This window comes from Rattus norvegicus, chromosome 16 (assembly GCF_021556685.1).
Source record: "Rattus norvegicus strain SHRSP/BbbUtx chromosome 16, alternate assembly SHRSP_T2T, whole genome shotgun sequence".
NCBI classification, from domain to species: domain Eukaryota; kingdom Metazoa; phylum Chordata; class Mammalia; order Rodentia; family Muridae; genus Rattus; species Rattus norvegicus.
In genome coordinates this window covers 12,630,642-12,653,357 of record NC_141549.1, presented here as the reverse complement: position 1 = coordinate 12,653,357, position 22,716 = coordinate 12,630,642, and the positions used below count along the sequence as shown (strand labels likewise).

Genomic DNA, 22,716 nt, shown 5'->3' with positions numbered 1-22,716 from the left:
ATACCCAGGAGAGTTCCATCAGAAATCCATCTAAGAAACTGCCTTTAACGGTTGTTGCCAGAACAGTTTCCCCAGAGAGTTATAAACAGACATCTTGTTTTATAGGGCACTATCATCAGCCTGAAGTAGAATTCCACCAAAGTCCAACTTTGGGAACCAGTGAGTCTGCTGAGTTTCATTGCAGAGCATAGGTGAGGGCTTGTTTAAAGGAGCATGGGCAAGCCCACAGCAGCTACACCACTGGGAAGTCACCCCACTGCTGCCTAGATGGAGGTCCCTCTGAGTTAGTGCTCCCTAGAATATGAACTCTAGCATTCCCTCAAGACAACAGGGCCTCAGATATTTGGGCAGAGGTTGGTCTAGGTAGCTGGAGGGTGCTGAAGAGTGTCTAGAATCTCAGCAAATTAGTGGAACCTTTCCACACTGTCTAATGCCATCAGGCCCAGCCTTGAAAGTCTCTTGTAAGTAGTTACAGTTGGCCTGACGAAGGTCATGTGAGGGGCATAGGACAGTGCTTTACAACAGCAGGGTCAAAATAGATCAGAAAAGGAATATAATTCTCAGTAGTATTCTTTTTATGCCCCCGACTTTTACATATATTTTATATCTATATGTGGTATTATATACACATAAAATTTATATAGTGAGGTTTTTTACACAGTTTGTGATCACCAAGAGAAATTTTGACCATTTGAAATGTAGCTCACTGGCTTTCTCTTAAATACAGTTCCTAAAGAAGGAGAGATGCCTGGCTAGACCTCGGTGTGCGAGGTAGGCATCATGTCTGCCGTCGGAGCATCCAGAGCTGCATTGTACTGTGCAAGTGGATGAGCCGGCCTCTAACTGCTGGCGTGTGTGTGCTCGAGGAATTAAACCCTTTCAAACACTTGTTGTTTTCTCCAGGCAACCCGCTGTAACTGCCACCAGAAATCTAAAGAGGACAGGTGTGCATATGCTGATAAATTCACGCAGACACCCTGGAGGAGATCTCCTGTAAGTTCTGTTCTTCACTCCTGCCCTTTGCTATTGTGCTGTGTTGCTTTGAGTTTTAATCTAACCACTAATAATTTTGAATCTGCCATTGCTATTTTTTTCTTTAGGTGAGCTGCTCTTTGCTTGTCTCCTAGTTGTTATGTGCTTTCCAAAGCTTCTCTTGTGTGCTCTGTACAAGCGAATGTGCTTTTAATAGCTTTTCCATTCTGCATACTGTGGCCCATCTTATTTGAGTGTCCACTCTTTTCTCATTGCATGTTTTTGTGGGAGTAGTGATACTGTTGTCCCACTTATACAGTGTATCCCACGGTGAAGGTGTATGATAGAGACAGTGTATTCCCTTTCGTGTTGAAACTTTCCCAAATAGGTTTTACTATTATAATGATAAACTATTGAGGGAATTAAGAAATATTAATACATGAAAACATAGTTGGAGTATGGTTTGTTTAAAACAGTAGGAAATAGCTACTAAATATTGTTCATTTTTTAAAAGTGTTATATATCAAAATATATTTAGTGCTAAAAGTACCTTGAATACCTGGAACTCGCTTCAGGATGTCAGACATTACTCTATTGTATGGAGGAAGTAATAGATTTCTACTAATTAGAGCTTGGTATACTTTGAGATTCCTTTTGTGTTCTATATTGTAACAGAGTTCCAGTAACACAGATTAATAGGGAAATATAAAGGCTAATATAGTCAATCCAACTGAGGAAAATAATAGGGAAATAAAGGCTAATATAGTCAATCCAACTGAGGAAACCCAACTGTGAACCTTACTTTTGCTTCTTTTCATGTAATATATAATTGCCTTCTCTGTTAACTTACTTGAAGATCATCTTGGTTCTTGAAGAAAAAGTGAGGAATCAGAGAGGGAAATACATAGATAGATATAGCAGACTGATAAAAACAGGTGCAAGGTCTGAGAAGGCCAGAGGATGGGGAAGGTCCAGCCAGGTGAGGAGCTTGTGAGGGAAGGTGAAGGTGGAGGAGGCCTCTCACAGGAGGTGTGGGAACTTAAATGTTTGGAGACAAGTCTGAGATGAGAGTATGTCCTGTATCTCTCCATGGCCATTTAATCTTTCTAGGGTCTCCAGTTTTCCCGTAGACTGTTTTAGTTTTAAACATCGTTACTTTGCATCTTCAGGGAAATCATTAAACTTCATAGTTTCCCCGGCCCCCCGGCCCCACCTCATTGTTCTCAGTCAGGGTATTAATCGGCCTTCTTAAGTAACTATATAGAACAACTCTGGTGTATTCCTGATCAGTTCTTATAGTGATCTTGGGAGAATTAAAGTCAGGGCTTTAGCAAAGCACTGTCAGAATCTCAGGCTGCAGCTTTCACCTTTACTTTTTTTTATAGGCATTGCCTGGCCTTTGTTTTAGAGATAGGAATAAAAGTCAAGGTATATAGTAAATAACTATTACACGTCCTGTAGCAAAGAAATGGCTGTGACAATATTATAACTTAGAGGACTCCTGACCAGCAGTCCACAGTCCCTTCTCCCCAAAGCATACGGAAGAGCCTTGGCAGATGAGAGGTTTTGAAAGTTAGAATGGGAGGATAGGGCCATTCTTAACTACAGGACAGCTAGGAAAGGCAGTGAAGGGTGGCAACAGTAAGTGCACAGTTAGTTAGGCCGGAACACACACGGGTCCTAAGGAAAACGGTGAGAGTTAGTGTGAAAGCTCGTAGGAGTACAGCTGTAGTCAGAAAGTCTAATCTAGGAATAACTACTGTAGTTTCACTGGGGTTCATTCAGTGAATAAATATATGTGTGTTCATTTACAGTAATATTTATCTGGTTAATAATGAGTTTACTGTGTGGTCTTTAACCCCCGGTTCATTGGGCTTCACTTGAAATACATTATTTTGTAAACAGTTACTATAATTATAGTGATTTTCCTTTTACTCAAAAAATATATCTTGTTCCAGATGTTCTTTTTTTTAAAAAAGATTTATTTTATGTCTATGAGTACACTGTCACTGTCTTCAGACACACTGGAATAAGGCACCAGATTCCCATTACAGATGGCTGTGAGCCACCATGTGGTTGCTGGGAATAGAATTCAGGGCCTCTGGAAGATCAGCCTGTGTTCTTAACTGCTGAGCCATCCCTCCAAGTCCATAGATACTCTTTTTAAAGCAGGAGTTCAGCATATTAAGACAAGGGTTAGGTGATACAAGGGTGGGTGCAGTATGGTTCTTGTTTGTAAATTTTAGGGTTTTTTAGGCAGAAGTTTTAGAAATGAAAAAGCTATTTAAAAATCTTTGTAGTGTAAGCTCTTTTTATTTTTTAAATCTGCCTAGGCCTTTGAGAAGATTGCAGATGATAATCTGTCACGTTCACATTTTCTCATAACATCTTGAGACAGCTTAGTCGTTTTTGACATTGCTACAGTCACTTGAGTATTAGCATGTACACATGAGAACTCTGTAAACATTATCTAAATGTGAAGCGAAGAATCTGCCTGCAGTGAAGGATAGGAAGGGGTGATGGCTGAGAGGTTTGCTGACTGTGGTTTGTCAGAGCCACGGAGGAGAAGGAAGGAAATGGGATTGGCAGTAAAGAGACAGATGCCCGAGGACATGGCTGCTGGTGACAGCAGGATGGCGGGAAAGCAAGCACTTTGAACCAGCATGAATTTCCTCTGGAGGTTTGACCGAGTGTGGTTGGTGTCCACTAATGGCAGCAACACACGAGAAATAATAAACAAGGCAATGAGCCGAGGAAGAAGAAAACAGCATATAGATACTTGTATGCATATTACTTTGTGCCACGCTCTGATCCACCAAGAGTAGAAAAAGACACAGCCCCAGCCCACGGGAAGATGCTTGCTGTGACCAGCAGTCTGCCTGCGTAGCTCTGCACACAAGGAAGCCAAACAGACGCAATTGGTCAAGTACTTGCATGACTCAGGAAGGCTGTGGGAGGCTGCTGCTCTGAGAAACCAAAGGTCATTTATTTTGTTTGTCTTTTTGTTTGAGACATGGTTTCACTGTTTAACCCCTGGCTGCCTAGAATTCGCTGTGAGTACTAGACTGGCCTCAAACCCAGCCGAGTTCCATGTTTCCTGAGTTTGGAGATTAAATCACCAACAAGCCCAGTTGAAGGTTCATTTTAAATGTAAAGCTCCAGAGCCAGCTGTGCTTGGTGCAGTCCGGTTGATTCCAGCGCTTGGAGGCTGATGTAACAGGATGGCCACGAGTCCAGAGCCAGGCTGTGCTCTAAGCTGACCTCGGTGCTTTCTCAGACGTAGTCTTTTCCGATCTTTGTACTAGCCCCACTCTTAAGAACAGCATTGTTTAATATTGAATTCCAATGATAATTAAACAAAAGAAAACCATGAATTTGAGAAGGAGTAGGGCATATGGGAAGAATTAGGAGGAGGGAAATGACGTGATTATATTGGATTGAAGATTGTGAAGTAAATAAGTTGGGACATAAACAACGTAGGACAAGGATGGAATTCTATACTCTGCGCACTTCCAATATTGTTCTACGACCATTTAAGCTTAACATTTAAAGGTAGAAAGTCAGTTCTCACATTAAATGTAAAATTATCCTGATAGAGTCTTGTTACCAGCCAGCCATTTGTTTGAACACCTTACCTTAAATAATTAAAAAAGTTAACCTCAGGCTCCATCAGACAGCAAAGAAGGTTTAAAGGATCCATGTCCTGTCATATAATCATCTGGCCTGGATTACCACGGAAACAAGTGTGGGAGTATGCAGACTGTCATGTCATGTGGAAAGGCTGGACAAGTTAAAATTCTGTTCACAGTGGGACCTAATTGTACTTCTCTCTCCTGACTGAATAACTGACTGTTACATATGAGAGAATCAGGGAGAATGGTCTGGTATTTATTTCAAAATGTTCTGTTGGAGTAATTTCTAACACGGAATATATAAATCTTAGTTCACAACACTGCACATAGTACAGACATATACAACATCGATTGAATAGTGGAATAATGTGTGTTGTAAGCAGTTATTTCCCTGTTTGTGCAGTAGACTCCTGATGTCAGGTTTTCCCAGTATATTTTTATAAAATCAGAAACCTACCACAGATCCATCCCAAAAGGCATTGATTTCTAAACTTTAATGTTTATAATTTTATAATTTTACTAGCCCGTTTCCTTTTTTCTTCTACTTTGGTCTGAGAGATACGATGTCAGAGTAACTGAAACAACAGTGTATCTCGCAGAATTCTCTTTTGAGTAATCTCCCATGTGATTTTCTTTGAAGTCCAAATCATCCCCTGGGTGGGATGATTGGTTAACATTTCTGTGGCACTATCCTGATTTTAAACTCAGATTTGCCACTCTTCTTCACCGGTAGTTGCCGTAGGACATTTGGAGATTGTTACTCAGAGAGAATTAAAGAATATATTTCATTGCCAAAGGGTCTTATTTATATATTTATTTGTTATTGTTTTTATATTTGCCACTCAAAAGGGTTTGTGTGTGTAAAGACACACACACACACACACACATTTGTGAGTCGTCACACAATTGCTTTTACATAGTGTAATATTAATCATTTCAGGCATCGGGTTTTACATATAGCATGTGCCAGCTACCTTTATAAATACTGGCAGGAGCCCTGTGCTTCTGAGATTTCACATTCTGCACACAAAAGGTTAACTGTTGATGCCTTACACTGTTAATCATGTTGTGCCTGGAATTATTTTTTCAAGGCCAATAACAAATTATACATTGCTTTTATAAGTATCTGTCATTCAATTTGGACTTATTTCAACATGGAAGACATTTTGAAGCTGTTCTGAGTATGTGTTGGAAGAAGCAGTGTTGGCTATGAAGACTCAGAAAACAGCCTAAAGCAGCAGAGGTGGCTGGGACCGGACCGTCCCATCTCAGAGGTGGCTGGGACCGGACCGTCCCATCTCAGAGGTGGCTGGGACCGGACCGTCCCATCTCAGAGGTGGCTGGGACCGGACCGTCCCATCTCAGAGGTGGCTGGGACCGGACCGTCCCATCTCAGAGGTGGCTGGGACCGGACCGTCCCATCTGTGTTTGGCAGTTTTATCTGTGGGGATCTTTTAATTTGGCTACAATGTGAAGCTGAGGCAAAATGTGTTTCTGATTTGCTGGTGTTCCACATCTGACTTCCAGATGTCTTCCAGTTTTAGTAAAACATGATTGGTTAAATTAAGGGCCGTCAGTTACTAATACTAAAAAGCACGTGTCACCTATGTCTTGCATGTCACACTTTTGTAAGAACTTACTGTCACAGTATCCTAATTATTTCTAACCCTGGCTTCCTTTATTTTTGTGTTCTAATCTTTTGAAAATCTATGACTTAAACATAAAAATTTTTCTGTGCTAATGTTTGATTTACTGATTCATAAGTTAATATTTCTATATGTGAATACATATAATTTATCTTCCCTTCTATAGTGCTCTTCTGCAGAATAATAACCTGATACTTAGAAGATATATATGGTGGTGGGTTTAATGCATACAAGAAAGGCTTATTTGTGTGTTATCTACAAAGAGTTGTGAGATATTTTCTGTAATATGTTTGACAACTACATTTTGAATTCTGATGTGTCATTAATTTGAGTTGTTTGTAGGTTAAACAATGAAATTTATTTCTCATTGACACTGTTGCTATGTTATTTAAAAAGCGAAAACAAATGTGACTTTGGTTTCTCTGGTTCCCTTCTTCATTATGCCTCCCTACCCCCCATCTCTTTCTGCACAGGGTGGGTATTCTGCTCCCTCCTTCTCTCCTTGGCAGGGCTCCTTCCAGGGGATGCCACGGACTGTTCCACCGCACCGCAGACAGAGTGAGTCTGTGTCTCTCACTCCCACCCTGCTCTGGCTTCCCCTTCATGGTATTCCCTGCTGCATGGCCCCTCCCTCTCCAGTGCCTTCTTTCCCTTCCGGTAATCTGCAGGCACCTGCTACATGAGCACTCCCTGTGGTCTGCTCTCCTAACATTTCCTTGACTGCATGCAAACAAACCTCTACTATGGCTTCCTGAAAGCTGCCAGGGATGAATTTCACCGTAATGCTGTTGAGATCTTCCACTGGTGACCCTAGACCTGCTGGCATGCATCTGTCTCTAAGTAGATCTTATCAAGATCATGCAGTATACAAGATAAAAATTGTTTTTACCTACTTATTTTTAAAACGTACACAGATTTGATGGACAGATGCATACTGTTTAGGGATCAGGCTTACTAGACCATTGCACACTTTCAATATTTCCTAATCAAAGCCTTTGATTGTATTTAGTTACCATCTAAAGAGTCTTTTAAAAATTTTCAAGACCATTTTAAAGCCACTAATGACTTTTATAATTTCTTAGCTGCTTCACAGCCTAGAAGCAGTGGCTTTGAATATGCATGGTTTACTAACATTTTAATGATTTAGTTATTACTTGACCTTCCACACGTCTTGACTGCTTTAATTATGTATTGTACTAAACCTGGTAAGTTGGCTTTATTTTATCTTTTTTTTGAAAAGTCACCTCCTCCAAAAGCTAATATTAGTGAAAAAGAGTCAATCAGAGCTAGTTCCACATTTTTCTCCATGGTTTGTTCTGATTCCTACCACTTTTTTCCACTAATTTTCTTTAGGTAAAGTACAAGGAGTCCCAAGGGGAATTTTAATCAACTTAGAATAAAATTTACTTTTTGAAAAATTATATCTTTATCAAAGTTATAAATAGTTTGCATGAATCCCAGATAAAATAAGGATTAGTTCTATAATTTGGCTCTGTTAAGCTCTCAGGAATGAGTGGATATTTCTTTCTGAAGAGGTTTTCATAGGATCCTTGAAACCATAGCTATGGGATCATTACATACACTTCAGCATCTCTCACTGAGTTCGAGAGGTTCTTTTGGGAGAGAAAGATGTTTTAACTGCTATACTGAGTGTCACCCCTGTGGATATGCTAACCAAGCTATTTTTCTACCTCCTTTAGAGTGTTTGTGCATGTGAGAAAGAGGGGGGTGGGATATGAAATAAGGGCATGAAGTCAGGAATGAAACCAATGTTTTTTTCAGAGACACTTTAGAATAGGTCTTAGGTTTCTTTCTATACTAAATGAACATTCAACATGATAGTACCTGTTTCTACATTTACGTAGTTTTCAGTTCCCAGCACTCAGTTGTTACATTGGTTGATTATAATAGGTGAGAGTTAAAGAATATCGCTTTCATTGTAATGTTTCACTTTAAAAGTTCTTTCTGATGCCTACTTGAGCATTACCTAGAGTGTTTATCATTAAATGTAGAGGCTGGGAGTGGGACTGAGTCTTCAGAAGTAGCAGCTTGGGTTTCTTTTGAGTTGTAAGAGTGAGTGGAAGATGTTAGACGTGGTAGATACAGTGTGGAAGGAAGATAGCCTTTAGAAAGCACACAGAGTGAGAGAGTGTCAGTTATTAGGAGTATGTACCCAGGCCATTTCACAAAGCTGTACTGGCCAGAAATATTGCCAAATTTAAGAATAACTCTGAGAGAAGTATAGAAGGTCCCAGCTTTACATGGCTTTCTCTAGAACTGATGAGTTGTATTCTTTTATAATTTTTATTAAAAATGAATGCTAATATTTACTTTGTGCTATCTTTCGATTTCAAATAAAATCTTTATAGGGTACAGAAAATAATCTCTGTTTAGGTATGTTGAACCTCTTCCTGCTGTGTCTGTGGAGACTTCCGTTAGTAGCATGAGTTGCTCCTTCCGCGCTAACGCCCACCAAGCAGAAGGCCTTACTGACAAGTCCAGATAGCTTCTCCTACCACACTTGGTGCTTCAGCATCATATTTAAGAGCGACACCATTTGTTGCTATACCTAACATCAGAATTTCCTCTTCCTTACGTTACTTAAAATACCGTAGTGATTCTCTGTAACTGTTGTCTGTGTAAAGCAGCTTAGGTGGGAGGAGCCTAAAGTATGTCTCCTTCTGTCCTAACAGTTCAGCAATTTCTGGATGTGTTTCTTGATGCCTAAATTTATATTCTAATAATTATATTTACCACAATCACATTAAAATGGTAGAACTTATAGCCTGCCTGTTTTCCACAGCTTGCTCTCTGCTTTTTCACTCTTTTTTGGCTCAAGAATTATGTCTCAGGGTTCATAGCCTTAATCTAATAATTAAATACTACACTTTGGAAATATTTATGTATAGTTTATAAAATATAACCATATATTTAAGAAAAGGATAAATATAACATTGAATATGTAGGTATTTTATTTGAATTCTCACTTCATCTCCATATAACTATAGTCAGAGCCATTAATTATTCTAATTTTGTAGTCAGAAATACAAATCAGTTAATCAGAGTGATGTTGTAATTTGTTCAGGGTAAGTCAACACACTACAGTTGAATTTTATTCTAAATCCAGAGCCTTTATCTTGCAATTTATTGTAGATACCCTTTTCTGTAAAATATAAAATTTCCTCTGATATACGGTATAATAAGTTCATTATAAAGGAGCTAAAATAACTTAAATAGTTGTATGTACTTCCTTCTAGTCTTTTATAAGGAGATAATCTTTTCTGGTTCTAGATACTTTTGAATCATATACACAAGTTTCACATAGTATAACTCGCAATCACTCTTTTATTGGTGGATGACAATGTATTATTATTTGAGAGAATTATGATTAAATCTTTTTCTTTTAGTCCACAGAAATTACTGCAGTGCATTTATCTCTGTGTGTAATCCAGTGCCAACACGTTCTTAGCCAGAGCTCTGGAAGGAAATCATTTGCTGAGTGCCGTGTGTGTTCCCTAGGAGCAGTTACCATGCATATTTCAACGGCCAGACATGCTGATAGGCTTGACTTACATGGCCCAATATGATTGACTCCGAGATGTGATGTCAGTCAGCTCTGACTGCACGATTGCATCAGCGGTGTGCTTTTATGAGCGATTAGCTCTGGAGTGACTTTTCATAAAATTAAAGTATTTTGCTGAAATGGAAACTAGGGTAATTTGGTAGAAACTGAACTAAGCCATTTTTTTTTCTCTGTAATATCATATACCTTTGTAGTCAACTTCAGATGCTATCTAGCATAGTTATTGATTGGTTAATTAGAAATGCACACCTAAATTATAGTCTAGCAGGACTTCCCATAAACCTAGACCTGTGTTAGTTTCTGTCAGTGTGTGAACTTGTGGCAGGTGCAGCGTTCAGTATTTCCTGTCTGGAGCTTTTTGTGATGGCCTCTCTGCCGATGGAGAAAGTGTTCCTTTAGCCAGTCCTTGTTCAGAGGTGTTGCTCTGGCAAATCACACCCTGTTATTAAAGAATTTAGACATGTTGTCTCGGAACTCCCAGGTAGATGTGTAAGAGAGAGTGTAAGAGACGGTGCATGGAGCCAGCGCTCTGAGTGACTGCCCTGCAGTAACTGGTCACCTCTCACCTCTGGTGACTTAAAGGCCTTACCTGGACCTATGAAGTCTGTCCCTCTGTAGTTTTAAGTAATGTACATGTTAATCCTATGTCCTCTTAAGTTTTCTGAGTTCTGGGGGTACCATTCTGAAATATAGAGGACAAAAGAGTATTCCTAGTTTCCAAAATCACCAGGAACTATGATTGGATTCATTTGAAGCTTTTCTATAGAGGGACTTGGTTGAATATGTTGTCTTCACAGCGATGTGTGGAAGGTCATGTATCATTTTATAGTGTCATTTCGAAGTTGAAGTCCAGTTAGCTGTACCTTTAAGAGGCCTTTAGTGCCATTGCAGCAATAGAAACAAATGAGCAAATACTAAGTATATTTAGTTTTATAGTGCGCTATACGATTTTTTAAATTACTAAATTTCTCTTGCCTTTTTTCTACCTTCATAAGGTATATAGGCCTAATCTCCTTAGGTTTTTGGAATATTAGTATTAAATTGTTTAAAAATTCTTTTCAGTATTATGTTTGGAGAAATTCAAGCGATCCCTTCGTATAAGAAGTGTTAAACCTACTTTTCTATGAGCATGAATATTTGTACTAACTTGTAAACCACTTTAGCAACAAAGTATAAACTTATCAAATGGGACTCACCATGTGCAGTTAGACTTTTACAGTGATGGGTAATGCTTAGACAGACAGGCGGAGCAGACACCTTGGCTGCTGCGCAGTTGTGGCGATTCTCAGTGTTCCGTCTGGTCTGATGCCGTTGTCCTGTCTCTCTCTTGTCTCTGCTCTCCCATTGTGCCATTGGCAAGGAGCTGAGAAGTTGGTCCATTACTTCTCTGACAAAGCGTGGTACAGTACAATTTCAGACTTTCCTCCACCTTCCTCATGGTCACCTATTGCTTTTCTGTTTTCTCCCCGTTTGCATGGTGCATGTCAGAGCGCGCATGCATGAGATTACAGGCATGTTACAGGTGGCTCCATTTCCATCTGCCCTTTAAGTATTGACGTGTCTTTAATAATAACAATGAACTCATCTGTAGTCCAGAAAATTATTGTGGGTATTTCATGTATGTTATGTAATAGCGGTTTTATACTTGATTTCCTGTTTTCTACGTTTCCAGACTGGACCATTTTTACCAGAGCTTGACACTTTAGCTGCCATCTTTTTGCTAGTCACTGGAGGGGAAGGATGCTTAGGAAATGCAACATGATAATTAGAGACTTTGGTTGTGATGAAACAGTAATGATGAGAGGCTTCCCTTGGGGTTGATCCAGTGAGTCACCGTGGAGCCACCTCTGTCCACACGGACTGCTCCACCAGTGGGTTTGGGCTTGCTGTGTCTAATTGTGACTCTTTCTAGGTGAGGATCAACTGAGAAGCAAGTGGGACGTTTTTCAGGAAAGCTGTTACCTGTTTGATGGTGTTGGACATGTAGATTTCATGCACTACAACTTTAAGATAATCATCTGATTATATTGTGCATTCTGAACACTCAGGAATTTATACTTGTAGCCAAATAACATGACGGCAGTATTTTAGTGCTACACTTAAAAACCTCTGATGCTTTAAAATAGATCTTTGCCACTTGTTGATGAGGTGTGTGAAATTTGGACATTACTTCATTAAACATCTGTGTACCCATTTAGAAAAAAGAGTTTAATAAACTCACCCACAGTCTCAGGAAAAGTAGCCAACACACATGCAAACTTGGAATTGGGGATCCTGTGCTTGGGCAGAAGGAAACCCGTTTCCCAGTCTGGAGTGTAACATTTCTCCAGTACTTATAAATGTGAAGCCTTGTGTTAAGGACCTGATAGTCTTGCTTTCATTTGCAGAAATTTAATTAAAAAATTTCATTTCAGGGCACTGTGATGATTTGCTCAGTATCTCACCAGTTGTAAAGAATAGATGCAAAACTCAAGCTAACACCAGTCTGATTCTAGAAGCGGAGTAATTCAATGCTGTGTTTGACTGACTAGCTCCATCACAGAGCCATCCAATAATTCTTTCAAAATTTTAATATACTTTAATGTTCTAACTCTAGTTCTTCAGTCAGGAAGAATAAAGGAGTCGTACCTTTGACATTATAATACACACGGCTACTTTGATTCAAAACACATGGCTGTGACTAACTTATTGAACTGTGCATTTGAACCTAGAAATCTCATGTTTTGTAGGAAGTAGTTTATTTTGATGTGATAACAATCTTGGCTCTTCTACCAGGCTCACTTACAAAAGGCATATACCTTGAACCTACCATGTTAGTACTCTAATTCTCACAGGTGACGTGTGTCAGGAAGCCCCGTGCTATATGGTTCGCATGTGTAATCATACTGTTAGAACTGGAAAAAGGAACTAGCTACATGCCTGTTGAGGTTGATGGTTTTTCCAGTCTTCTGAGCAAGAAATGCCCATTCAAGTTAAAGCAAAACAAAACAAACGGAAATCACTTGATGGCTAAGCTGGTCATTGTGAAAGATACTTCTGTTCAAGTTAATATGTAATTAACATCAAACATTTTAAGAAAAGCGGGATTGTTTTCTATTATCCAGACTTATTTGTCCATTAATTTTTAGAGGTTGATTTTTGTTTAACCATTAATGATCTGTTATTGACAGACATAACCAGTCATCTTTGCTAGTTTATAGCCGATTGAGCCATTCTGGAATACACAGCTAACATTCCCTTGCTCCTTATATAGCAGGCAAGGATTCAGTCACCACTGTGGAACACATACTAGGAGTACTGAGGAGCATGCAAGTCAAAGTGTCATAGAGCTCGCCCAGAGACTCGTGGTCTCTGGTTAGTTATCCTTGCAAGCAGTCCAAACAGGTATCCGAGGGCTTCGCTATAGACGGCCATCGAGCCATTGCGCAACTTCCCATAGTGCCTGTTGCTGATGTTGTCCTTGACACATAACCATTTACCCTGAGGACTTTGTAGAATCGATCGCGTTTGCAGAGTTCATAGAAGGCGGAGTTTATTCCAAACTCTGATGCGAGACTTGCACTTGCTGAGTCCAGGTAGGACTAGCCTGGACCTCAGTGTGCACTGAGAACATTCCTAACAAATGCTCCACAAGTTCCAAGGACAGAGTACTAAGTGCCAGTCATCTGTTACTACAGGACGATTCCTGGATCCCCCAATGGTGCTTGGATTTCTGATGCCTTATGGGTCTTGTGAGCCATGGAATGCCTGGGTGCTTCCTGGGAGACCTTGTCCAGATAACAGGGAATACTGTGAATTTCCTTCTCCTCAGTCTGATTGACTTGTCTTACTGCACAATTGTACGCTGAATTATCTTTTACTGAAAACTTTACTGAGCTGTTGGTGATAGCGCAGTCGGCTGTTCATAGCTCACCCCTGACTAAATACTCAGAGGTTCTTCCCCTCATAGAGTCTCTCGCTCCACCAAAGTGAGATCCTGAAGCACTCTGAATCCTCTGCCTAACATTCGTCAGGAGCCCTCATCGTCCAGAGTTCGGTGCCTGTTGGTACCACCCTTGCCAGTTCCCCCGCAGTGCTCTCTCCACATAGTCATGGCGTCTGTGTCAGAACTGTGTGTTGCTGTTAGTCCTGGTCATGAAGCAGCCCAGCAGCCCTCTTTTCCTGGCCCCCAACCACCCGGGCCGATGCTGTTCCCCCTTTAGAACCTCAGTGCGACCATGGGTCCATTCTGTATGTCTTCTCTCCAGTCAGGCTTTTATTTTCTTTTTGGTCACATGCTGTGAGGAGTGGTTTTCTTGTTTAGTTTGCCTGCTCTGTTTAAGGAGCTCTGTCAAGCACAGGGACTGTGGAGTGGCCATCTCTGGGTTTTCTCACTTCTAGCACTATGCATTTTAATACACTTACGTGTTTTGAAGCTGTTAGTGGGTAGCTTGTTGTTTGTTAGTGCCAGTCTAGTCCATGTTGTCGTCTTAGCCCTCACAGTACAGCAATTTTTAACTCTTCCTTGAAAGAAACCTTTTCTCTTCATAATGGTAAGAATTTTCCAAACTACAGTTTTCAAATATGAGGCAATCATTTTAGGATAGGGAAATTAATTATATTACTAATAATTTTTTGAAATGTAAAATTATATTATTTATCTTATAAAAATCACTGTTTATTTCTAACTAGATGCTAATTTAGACTTTATTTGTGTAACTAGTCAGTCTTATACCCTCAGATAAAGACTCAACATGCTATGTTCTTAGAAGCTTTGTCACTTTCTAATTGTCAGTCTTGTAACTGGAGCTGTGTTACATTGAATATGTGCAGAGCATCCTTCTGCCCGCTGTGTTTCCATGTATTTCTCTCTGAGAAGTAGGGAGCATGAGGAATCAGCAGTGTGAGTGGATGTCTGTGTCCATCAGTGGTCTGCTGTGGAGGGGCGGCTCTCTGACCGCTCTGTCTTAATAAGAAAAGGAGATTTTTGCAGGCCAGTAGCATATTTTTGTTCCTAGGGATGGCCACTGATATTTTCAGTTTTTAAATTGCTTTAAGATCTTTTACATTGGTATAAGAAAACTTTATGGTTTGGAGGTGGGAATGAACAAGGGCCCTGTGCTTGGCCACTAGTGCTGCTGTTCTCCAGGCCCTGCATTGGGGAGATCTTGACGTCCTTAGTATGGTCCTGCTTGATCTCTCTTTTTGACATTTGTGATTACTTTTATATGCTTACTAGGTCTGGGATAATTAGCTTTGAGTGGTGATTGGGCTAGCTTTATTTTAAATATTCTGTAGTTAGAGTTAATGGTGATATTTATTTCTCTGTCCAGATTAATTTTGACTATTGTTTAGCCGTTTAAATGCTTTTATTTTTTAAGAACTTAATGAATGCATACGATGGTGTGATCATTCTCACCCCTCAGTTGTCCTTATCCCTTCTACCTCTCCATCCCAACCTTGTATTCTTTTTAAAGAGTAAAAAGGAAATAACCTATCAACCCGGTTTTGTTGCCCATGTTCTCCTTGGTTTATGGCCTTACACTGCAGCTTGGCCAGCCTACGAGGGGTTCATCCTTAAAGAGAACAGACACATTCCCCCCAAATCTGTTGACTGGTTCCTAGCTCCACGGGAGTGGGAGCTTGTGGGCGCCTCCTTCCTCCATGCCGGAGCGTTGACTGACACGATGTCTTATGATTCCTTCTCACCTTTTAAAGCACCAGCAGCCCTCAGTGGTCCCTGCTGAGTGGTGATCCTGTTCTCAGTCAGCCCTAGCCATGCCTCACCAGTCTGTCACTGCTGACCCTGGGCAGCCACCTCCAGTGCTGATCAAGGAGTAAAAACAAACAGTGATGTGGTGAGAGAGGTCCATTCCTGCAGGAGGAGTGGTGAGAGGCACTGTGTGGGTTTCTTCTTAGGCTAGCATAGTTAAAAAGTATTTCATTGGTGAAAAACGATTGATTAAAATTCACATTTCAAACTGGGAGTTTTTGAAACTTTAGCCCAAAGCATAAAATAAAAAGTATATATCTGGGAGAGGAAATGGTTAGTTAGTGATTGAGTTAACTAATCCCTAGATTAGTTTGTACCTTTTAAAAACAAAAACAGAAACAAGAAACTAAAAACTGGATAGCCAGAAATAAAGGAATGGTAAGCTCTCTTGAGCTTGTAAAGGTGTTGTCACAGTAGGCTGCTGAGGGCACACACAGCGACTTGTCCTTAAGAACACGTCTCCGTGCTCTGCTCCTAGTTCCCGGTGCGTTCATCTCTGATTCCCTCAGCTGGCACTGCAAAGACTTTGGCTTGCTGGGGGCAATGAGGGTGGACCTTAGTGCTTTGCACATACTGGGCTAAGTGATTGAAAACGTTTAAACTGATACTATAGTCTTTTATTCCTAACCTTGTACTTGGTAATTCTCAAAGGAGACACAGCACTTGTCAACAAGCATTTAAAAATGGATTTTAAAGTGGATAATAGGTAGAGAAATGACCCTGGTTAAGAGCTCTGAATGCTCTTACATAGGACCAGGGTCAGTTCCCAATCACATGGCACCTTAGAACCATCTGTAACAGATCCAGGGGATCTGATGCCCTAATTTAGCCTCCACAGTTACCAGGCACACACATGGTGCACATATGCACATATATGCAAAACAGTGGTGTGTATAAAATAAAGTGGGTGCTATCCTGAAGGCTACCTTTACATGGGAGTGACACGTAGAAACATTCAATCAAAGAGCTACTGAGACTCCTCTGCTCTGGTGTAGATGAGGCTGAGGATAAATGGAGCAGTGCAGAGATTCCTGCCCCCTTGGTAAATGACCTAAAGGTTTCCTTTCGTCCCGTAGTTTGGATCTTGTTGCACAGTGTTTGCTGCTTCTTTCATTTTTGTTTGCATTATCATTTTTATATGTGTCATAAGTTTGCTTGGATATTGCAATTCATTCTTTAAAAACCACATCTTTTCCATATTAAAGTATAAGTGATAGTTTTGCCTAGTTGTAATTAAACTTGAATTAATTCTTGGTGAATTTCTAATATACATTATTGGCAATGTTTTTGAATTTTAACAGCCTCAAGTACTACAGCCTCCCAGCAGCCTTCCCAGATCTACAGACCACGCCCAGGGAAAATTAATAAAGTCACAACGTATCGAGGCCCACAGTGAATCTGCAGTCCAAGGCATGTGTCCGGGCGGTGCACGTCCAGATGGGAGCTTTACACGTGGCTCGCAACAAGACAGCCATGGTTTGGAAGACCGTCCTTTTTCGTCAAGCCCACAGTTCACAGTGGATGTGGTGAAGGACAAACCTTCTGAAACGAACCTGAGCATGACTCTGAATGCTCAAGAGCCTTATCATTTGGCAGAGAAAAAAACCAGTGATGCGCAGTTTGTAACTCCTCCTCGGACACCTTCCCAGTCAAGTATAGTGGACCAGACTAAGAGGGGTGGAAGAAACCAATGTCCTCAGCCCAAGTCCTTGCAGCTTTTAAAGCCATCCAACTTGAGTTCTTTGACACCTCCTCCAGATTCTGATTCATCGCCAGGTAGAACTTCCACATGTAAGAAGGCACCAGGAGTCACACCTTCCAATTCAAAACATCAGCCAACACCTAATCCTAACAATGTCGCAAATCATTTGAATCTGAAAACATCCAAACTCCGTCCCCCTTCAGGCTCTTTCAAGCAAAAACAAACAAGCAGTCCCCAAGCAGAGCCTCAGAACTTCCAGGCCAAGACAAGCATCCCGAGGCCCTTAGCTCGGCCAAAAGAACTGCATGCCCCACACAGCAGTTTGCATTCTGGGGATTGTGTGGCCTCTAATCGATATTCTCGTCTTCCTAAACCAAAGATCCATTAAGTGCATAGCCATCACCTGCCAGTTTGTCCTGTGAAAACAGTCTGCTCTCTAATAGCTTTATGTGCAGCTTATTTCTATGTTGGAGGTTCCATTTCAGCAAATCTTAACATTAAAATGCAGAAGCTTCTACTAGTTTGGCTCCTCCATTTTATATCCTGGTTGAGTTACGTACCGTTTGCACAGGCTTGTCTCAGGTAAACACAAGTTTACTTCTCCATCCCAGAGGCCAAGTCCCTCCTCATGGAAATACTCCATTTTTCAGGCAAGATGTGCACTTTGCTGGTTTAGTGCTGTTGTGGGACATAATGACAGGTTATCAGAATCTCGCCCCCCATGCTTATTCTAACTCTTGTCAATATGGCTGCTATTTTAACTAGAGATCCATAGTGGTGATGGAAGGTCGTTGTCTGCGAGCAGGGTCCTGGCCAGCTTTTGTGTATTTATGAGGTCTATGCAAACGGTCCCCAGTGAGGAAAGGTCAGGCTCCTAGTGGGGGAGTCTTACCAGTTTTATCTTTCCTTTCATAATCTAGTCCTACTGTTTCTCCATTTGTCAGACAAATTCCTACGCTGACGGTTATCATTTTATGTAAACCAGTTCTGTGCTGCTGTAACATCTCGTTTTTCACACACATTTACTCTTTGCTTACATTGCTACTGGGAACATTTGGAGAGCTTGGGAGGCCGATGATACATCAGTTGTAACCTCTGTTGGTGCTAGAGTTTCGTGCTGCAATTGAGTTTTGAATCTTAGTAACTTATGGATCCATCGTATCACTTTTAAGTTTCCATAGCATACATTGAAAATTTAAAATTAAGTCTTTATTATAATATTTGTATTTATTGACTTTTTCTTAATGTCTGAAGACTGGAATAATGGACTTGAAATATTTGCACAAGATTTTGGTGGGATATAAAAGAGGGTTTAAAAAAGCTTATTTTCTATAAAAAATGAGTTAAAACACTTTAAGAAAAATATATAAATTTAAGACTATCATAATAAGTCACTTTTCTGGGTTTCCTAAGTTTCTCTTTTCTGTTGCTGTAAGGTTGAATGACAGGTTCTTGAAAAGTAGATTTTGGGGGAAAGATTACGTTGTAGGTAGGAAAGAATACTTTGTGGAGAGATTGCTCCAGATGTCCTGTTGAAGGCAGCTGCGGGCCTTCAGGTGACTGTACAGGAGCCCAGCTGTGCTGCTGGCCACTTCTCAAGCAGCTGAGTGAATTTACCTCATGTGTGCCCAAATCATGCCATCCTCAGGCTGGTCATCGTTTGTTCAATTCACATTAAGATTTCTCCGAAAGATAACCTTACAGGATCAGTATCTTACTAGCTGACCAAAACGTATCAAAAGGAATTCTGGCCCAAACAATTGAATATCTATCTACGGCTTCCTTTTTAAATGAACCTAGGTTACAAAGAGAAACATGATATCAAATGCATTCGTGGAAAGTTGCAAAGCCACATTTGCTGCCCTTTGGGGGCAGTCTTCCCTTAAATGTCAGAGCCCCTGAAGTGAATTTACTCTTTGGAGATGCACACCTTTTTCCAGCTTGGGAAGGGGAGCATAGTCTCCCACTGCAGCACCTCAGTCAGAGGAAGCTTAGGACTTGCTGCACATGGGTAGGTGGTCTTGAGCCATCGCTGCTGTGGGCAGAAGCACTGACTGTTCCGGAAGTGAGCCAGGTTGGACCCAGGTGTTGGTGGGCACATCCGCTTCCTTCATGGAGAATGAAGACTAATGTCATGGATTGCACATCAGCTACAATCATAGTCTAGTCCTCGCAGTAGAACATACTAATGTATTAGGTTTTTTAAATTCGAGACTTGTATAGGCTTTATGGAATACGTCCACAAATTGGTTTATCCTTAAAGGAAAGTTTGAATTTTTAAATTTATTTATAACTCTCTCATCTGAGGGAAATGTCCTTGTTGTCTGTTATATTAAAGTGTTGACTCTAGTAATAGCTTTAATCTCTGACCCACTTTAATTTTTTTCTCCCTGATAAATTTATACAAGTATTTATCCACCAGATCACCCTCTCTATACCTTTGCTGGGCCTTAGTCTTGATAGAACATAGGCAGACTTATCAATATATTTTGTTTTCCTTGAGAATAGAGCCTCACATAAAGCCAGGCTGGCTTCTGACTCACTCTGCAGCCAAAGATCACCTTGGATTTTCCATCTCCTGCCCCCATCTCCACAGAGCTGAGATCACAGGCATGGAGCTGAGATCACAGGCATGCAGCACCACACCCAGTTCTGTGTGGCACTGGAGACTGGATCTAGGGCTCCACGTGTGCTAGGCAAGCACTCTGCCAAGTGAGCGACATTCCCAGCCCTCATCACTATGCCTTTGAAGCACAGCGTGTGCTTCAAATACACCACCCAGAGACCATATCTAGGATGCACTCACGAGCAGCTATTGGCCTGCAGTTTTCTGGAAAAGCTGCAAGAACACCATCTTGTCTGCTCCTAGTAACGCTAAGTCCAAATGAGGGCCCAGCGCTGCTGAATAAGCAGAGGTCATTTTCTCGATGTGGCTCATTCTCTTGGTTGTGTCTGTGAACCAACCGAACTCTGCCAACTTCTGCAGGAACACAGTTCACTTACTCTGTTCTGTCAGTGAGGACAGTGGGAGTAGTGGATTCTAAGGCCCAAGGGTGAGGTTGGTTAACTTTCCCATGTATGAAAGAGAAAAGAATATACAGAATTATTTACTTGGCTTTTTAACAGGATGTATTTCAGGAAAAAAAATTGAAGCTGTTTTTGTGAGCTGGAGTTTTGCTGTGTAGCCTTGAGTTTGTTCAAAGAAAGCTTTGTCTAAGGTGTTTATTGCACAGGGACAGGCGATGTCAAGACATCCAACAAAGGATTATAGAGTCATATCATTTGGAAGATTTCTAAACACTGAGACTATCTACCTGCTATTTTTCTTATGGGTCTCGTTTTTTATTTGTGCAGTATTTTCAGTCATATCTGCTACTGTTCGTTGTATTTATATAGACGTTAGGGAACTTACTAAACATTTTAGTAAGCAAGAATTTGAGAATGAAAGGAAATAACAGATACGCACTTTAAATGAGCTTAATTGCTTGGAGTTGTGCCTGAAATGTCAAGATGTCTCCTCTGGGTGTGGCTTTGTTCAGTGAAATGAATTTCCCTGTAATTGTTCCTGGCTGAAGGTGGCTGTACAGTCTTCACAGAACTGTATCCCAGCATGCCACTTTGCCCATGATAGCACCGAGTTTTCTTTGAATGTCCGTCACCCCCTTAAGTATTTTACTCAGTGTATCAAGACAACTTTATTCCAGTAACTGTCCCTTCCGAGGTTCTGCGCCATAGATGGTGTCCCAGATGCAGGTGGCTTCCTGGTTTCCCACCAGAGTGGTCCTACCAGATTCCCGAGGTTGCACTGGAGTCCAGTAAGACCGTAGCCCCATTTCCACTCTCTCCATTCTCCACAGTAGCTTCCGTGTTGCTGAGTTAGCTTTGGTAGTTATGTCTGCATGCGGATGCACACATTTGAAAATGAAGTATAGCCGTAATGTAAACCCAAGGGATTTTCCCTGGAGATGGTCACCTGCTCTTTTCCTCATCGTGATGCTTGAGTTCTCTTTTCTGTTGTTGATCTTTCCATGGGTCCCTTTAACTTCCTGCTGCCGCAGTCTGAGAGGCTACATTTGGACAAGTGATTGTGAGGCTCCTATAATTATGTAATTGATTAACGATTGTGGCTTCATCTTGTTGAGTAAAAGCTGCCCCTTTCTTCCTGGCAGAGCATTGCTATGATGAGGAATGCTGGCCTTGAGAACTTAGTCACGGCTGACAAAAACCAGAAACAGTATCTGCAATGTTCTTCTCCCTTGATTTTACAATCCAGTTCCAAGTACATAATGTATATTAGAATTTGCCTGTAAAATGAATTATGGAAACCAGATGTAAAGTCTCCTGAAAGTGTTGGCATAGTAATTAAAAAATAAAGTTCATAATTATAAAAGCATGCTTGTCTCTACAGTTTGTTTTCTCTACTCTCCTTTCCCCACTAACTAACGGACAGGATACTGCTATTTTCAAGTTGTGATTTTTCGTTTACAAGTTCCCTCCACACGCGTTATACCCCGAGCCACGATACCTGGGAATTCAGGAACGAGCAGTTGTTCCATGGCCTTACTGATTGCAACAGTCTCGTGCTTTGGTTTCTATCTGAATGAAGTACCTGTCTTAAGAAAATATTAGGATGGGTTATGATAGCCAAAGAAACAAAATTACAAAGCTGTGCAAGAAAGAAAATGTCTTATCTTCAGCCATTTTCAAACAGTACACATACAAAATTCCTTTAACAAAAAACTTAAGAAAATTTTGCATACAAAGAAGAGAATTACAATTTGTATTTCCTAATCAAATCAGCCAAGAAAAACTGATACAAAGTTAATACCATTGTATTGATCTGAGGTAGAGATTTATATGTGTATGCGCATACATTTATATGTATGTGTGTGTGTATATATATGTGTGTATATATATATATATCCCACAAAGAGCTGAGGGCTCATTAATTAAGATTGACAGTGCCATTTTCCATGCCAGAAGGTGGTACCCCTCTCACCTTGGAGGGTGTCTGACTTAGTACAGGCTCACGGTGACTCAAATCTTGTTCAGCTGAGCATGATCGCGTCAGTGCCTTCGCGTACACTGGCGGTTCTATATGTTCCATTTTAAAAGTACTCTTTCCCCACAGAGAGAACGGCCAGGCAGAAGTTAGTGATTGTCTTCTGACTGTCATGAGGTGAGGTGGCGTAGTGGCTCTGCTGGCTGCTGTGTGTTCAAGTGACTGAGTGGGTCCTGTGCCAGGAGCGGAAGGCTGGTTCAGTTTCGGTAACCACACCGTTCACTTCAGGAACAGTGGTCCTTGCATTCCCTGTTTAACACAGCAGGAATGTGACATTATGCTCTCTCCTACCCAGGTTCATTTATTCTGGGCTTTAACTCCCAATGCTGTTCTATTATGTTTATTTGGAGTATCATGCCTTCATTGC

General features: G+C 40.8%; 1 protein-coding gene across 15 annotated transcripts in view; it reads left to right on the top strand.

Annotated features, from left to right (window-relative positions):
• The window catches only part of Ccser2 (coiled-coil serine-rich protein 2), a 112,961-nt gene extending 91,281 nt beyond the window's left edge, over window positions 1–21,680 (top strand). For 5 of the 15 annotated variants that reach the window (XM_087588231.1, XM_087588236.1, XM_087588237.1 and 2 more), the window contains 2 exons: window positions 904–993; window positions 16,887–21,680. In XM_087588231.1, coding sequence (XP_087444357.1) covers window positions 904–993; window positions 16,887–17,675 — 879 coding nt within the window. In that variant the 3' untranslated portion in view covers window positions 17,676–21,680. 15 annotated transcript variants of the gene reach the window in all.
• The last annotated feature ends 1,036 nt before the right edge of the window (window positions 21,681–22,716 follow it).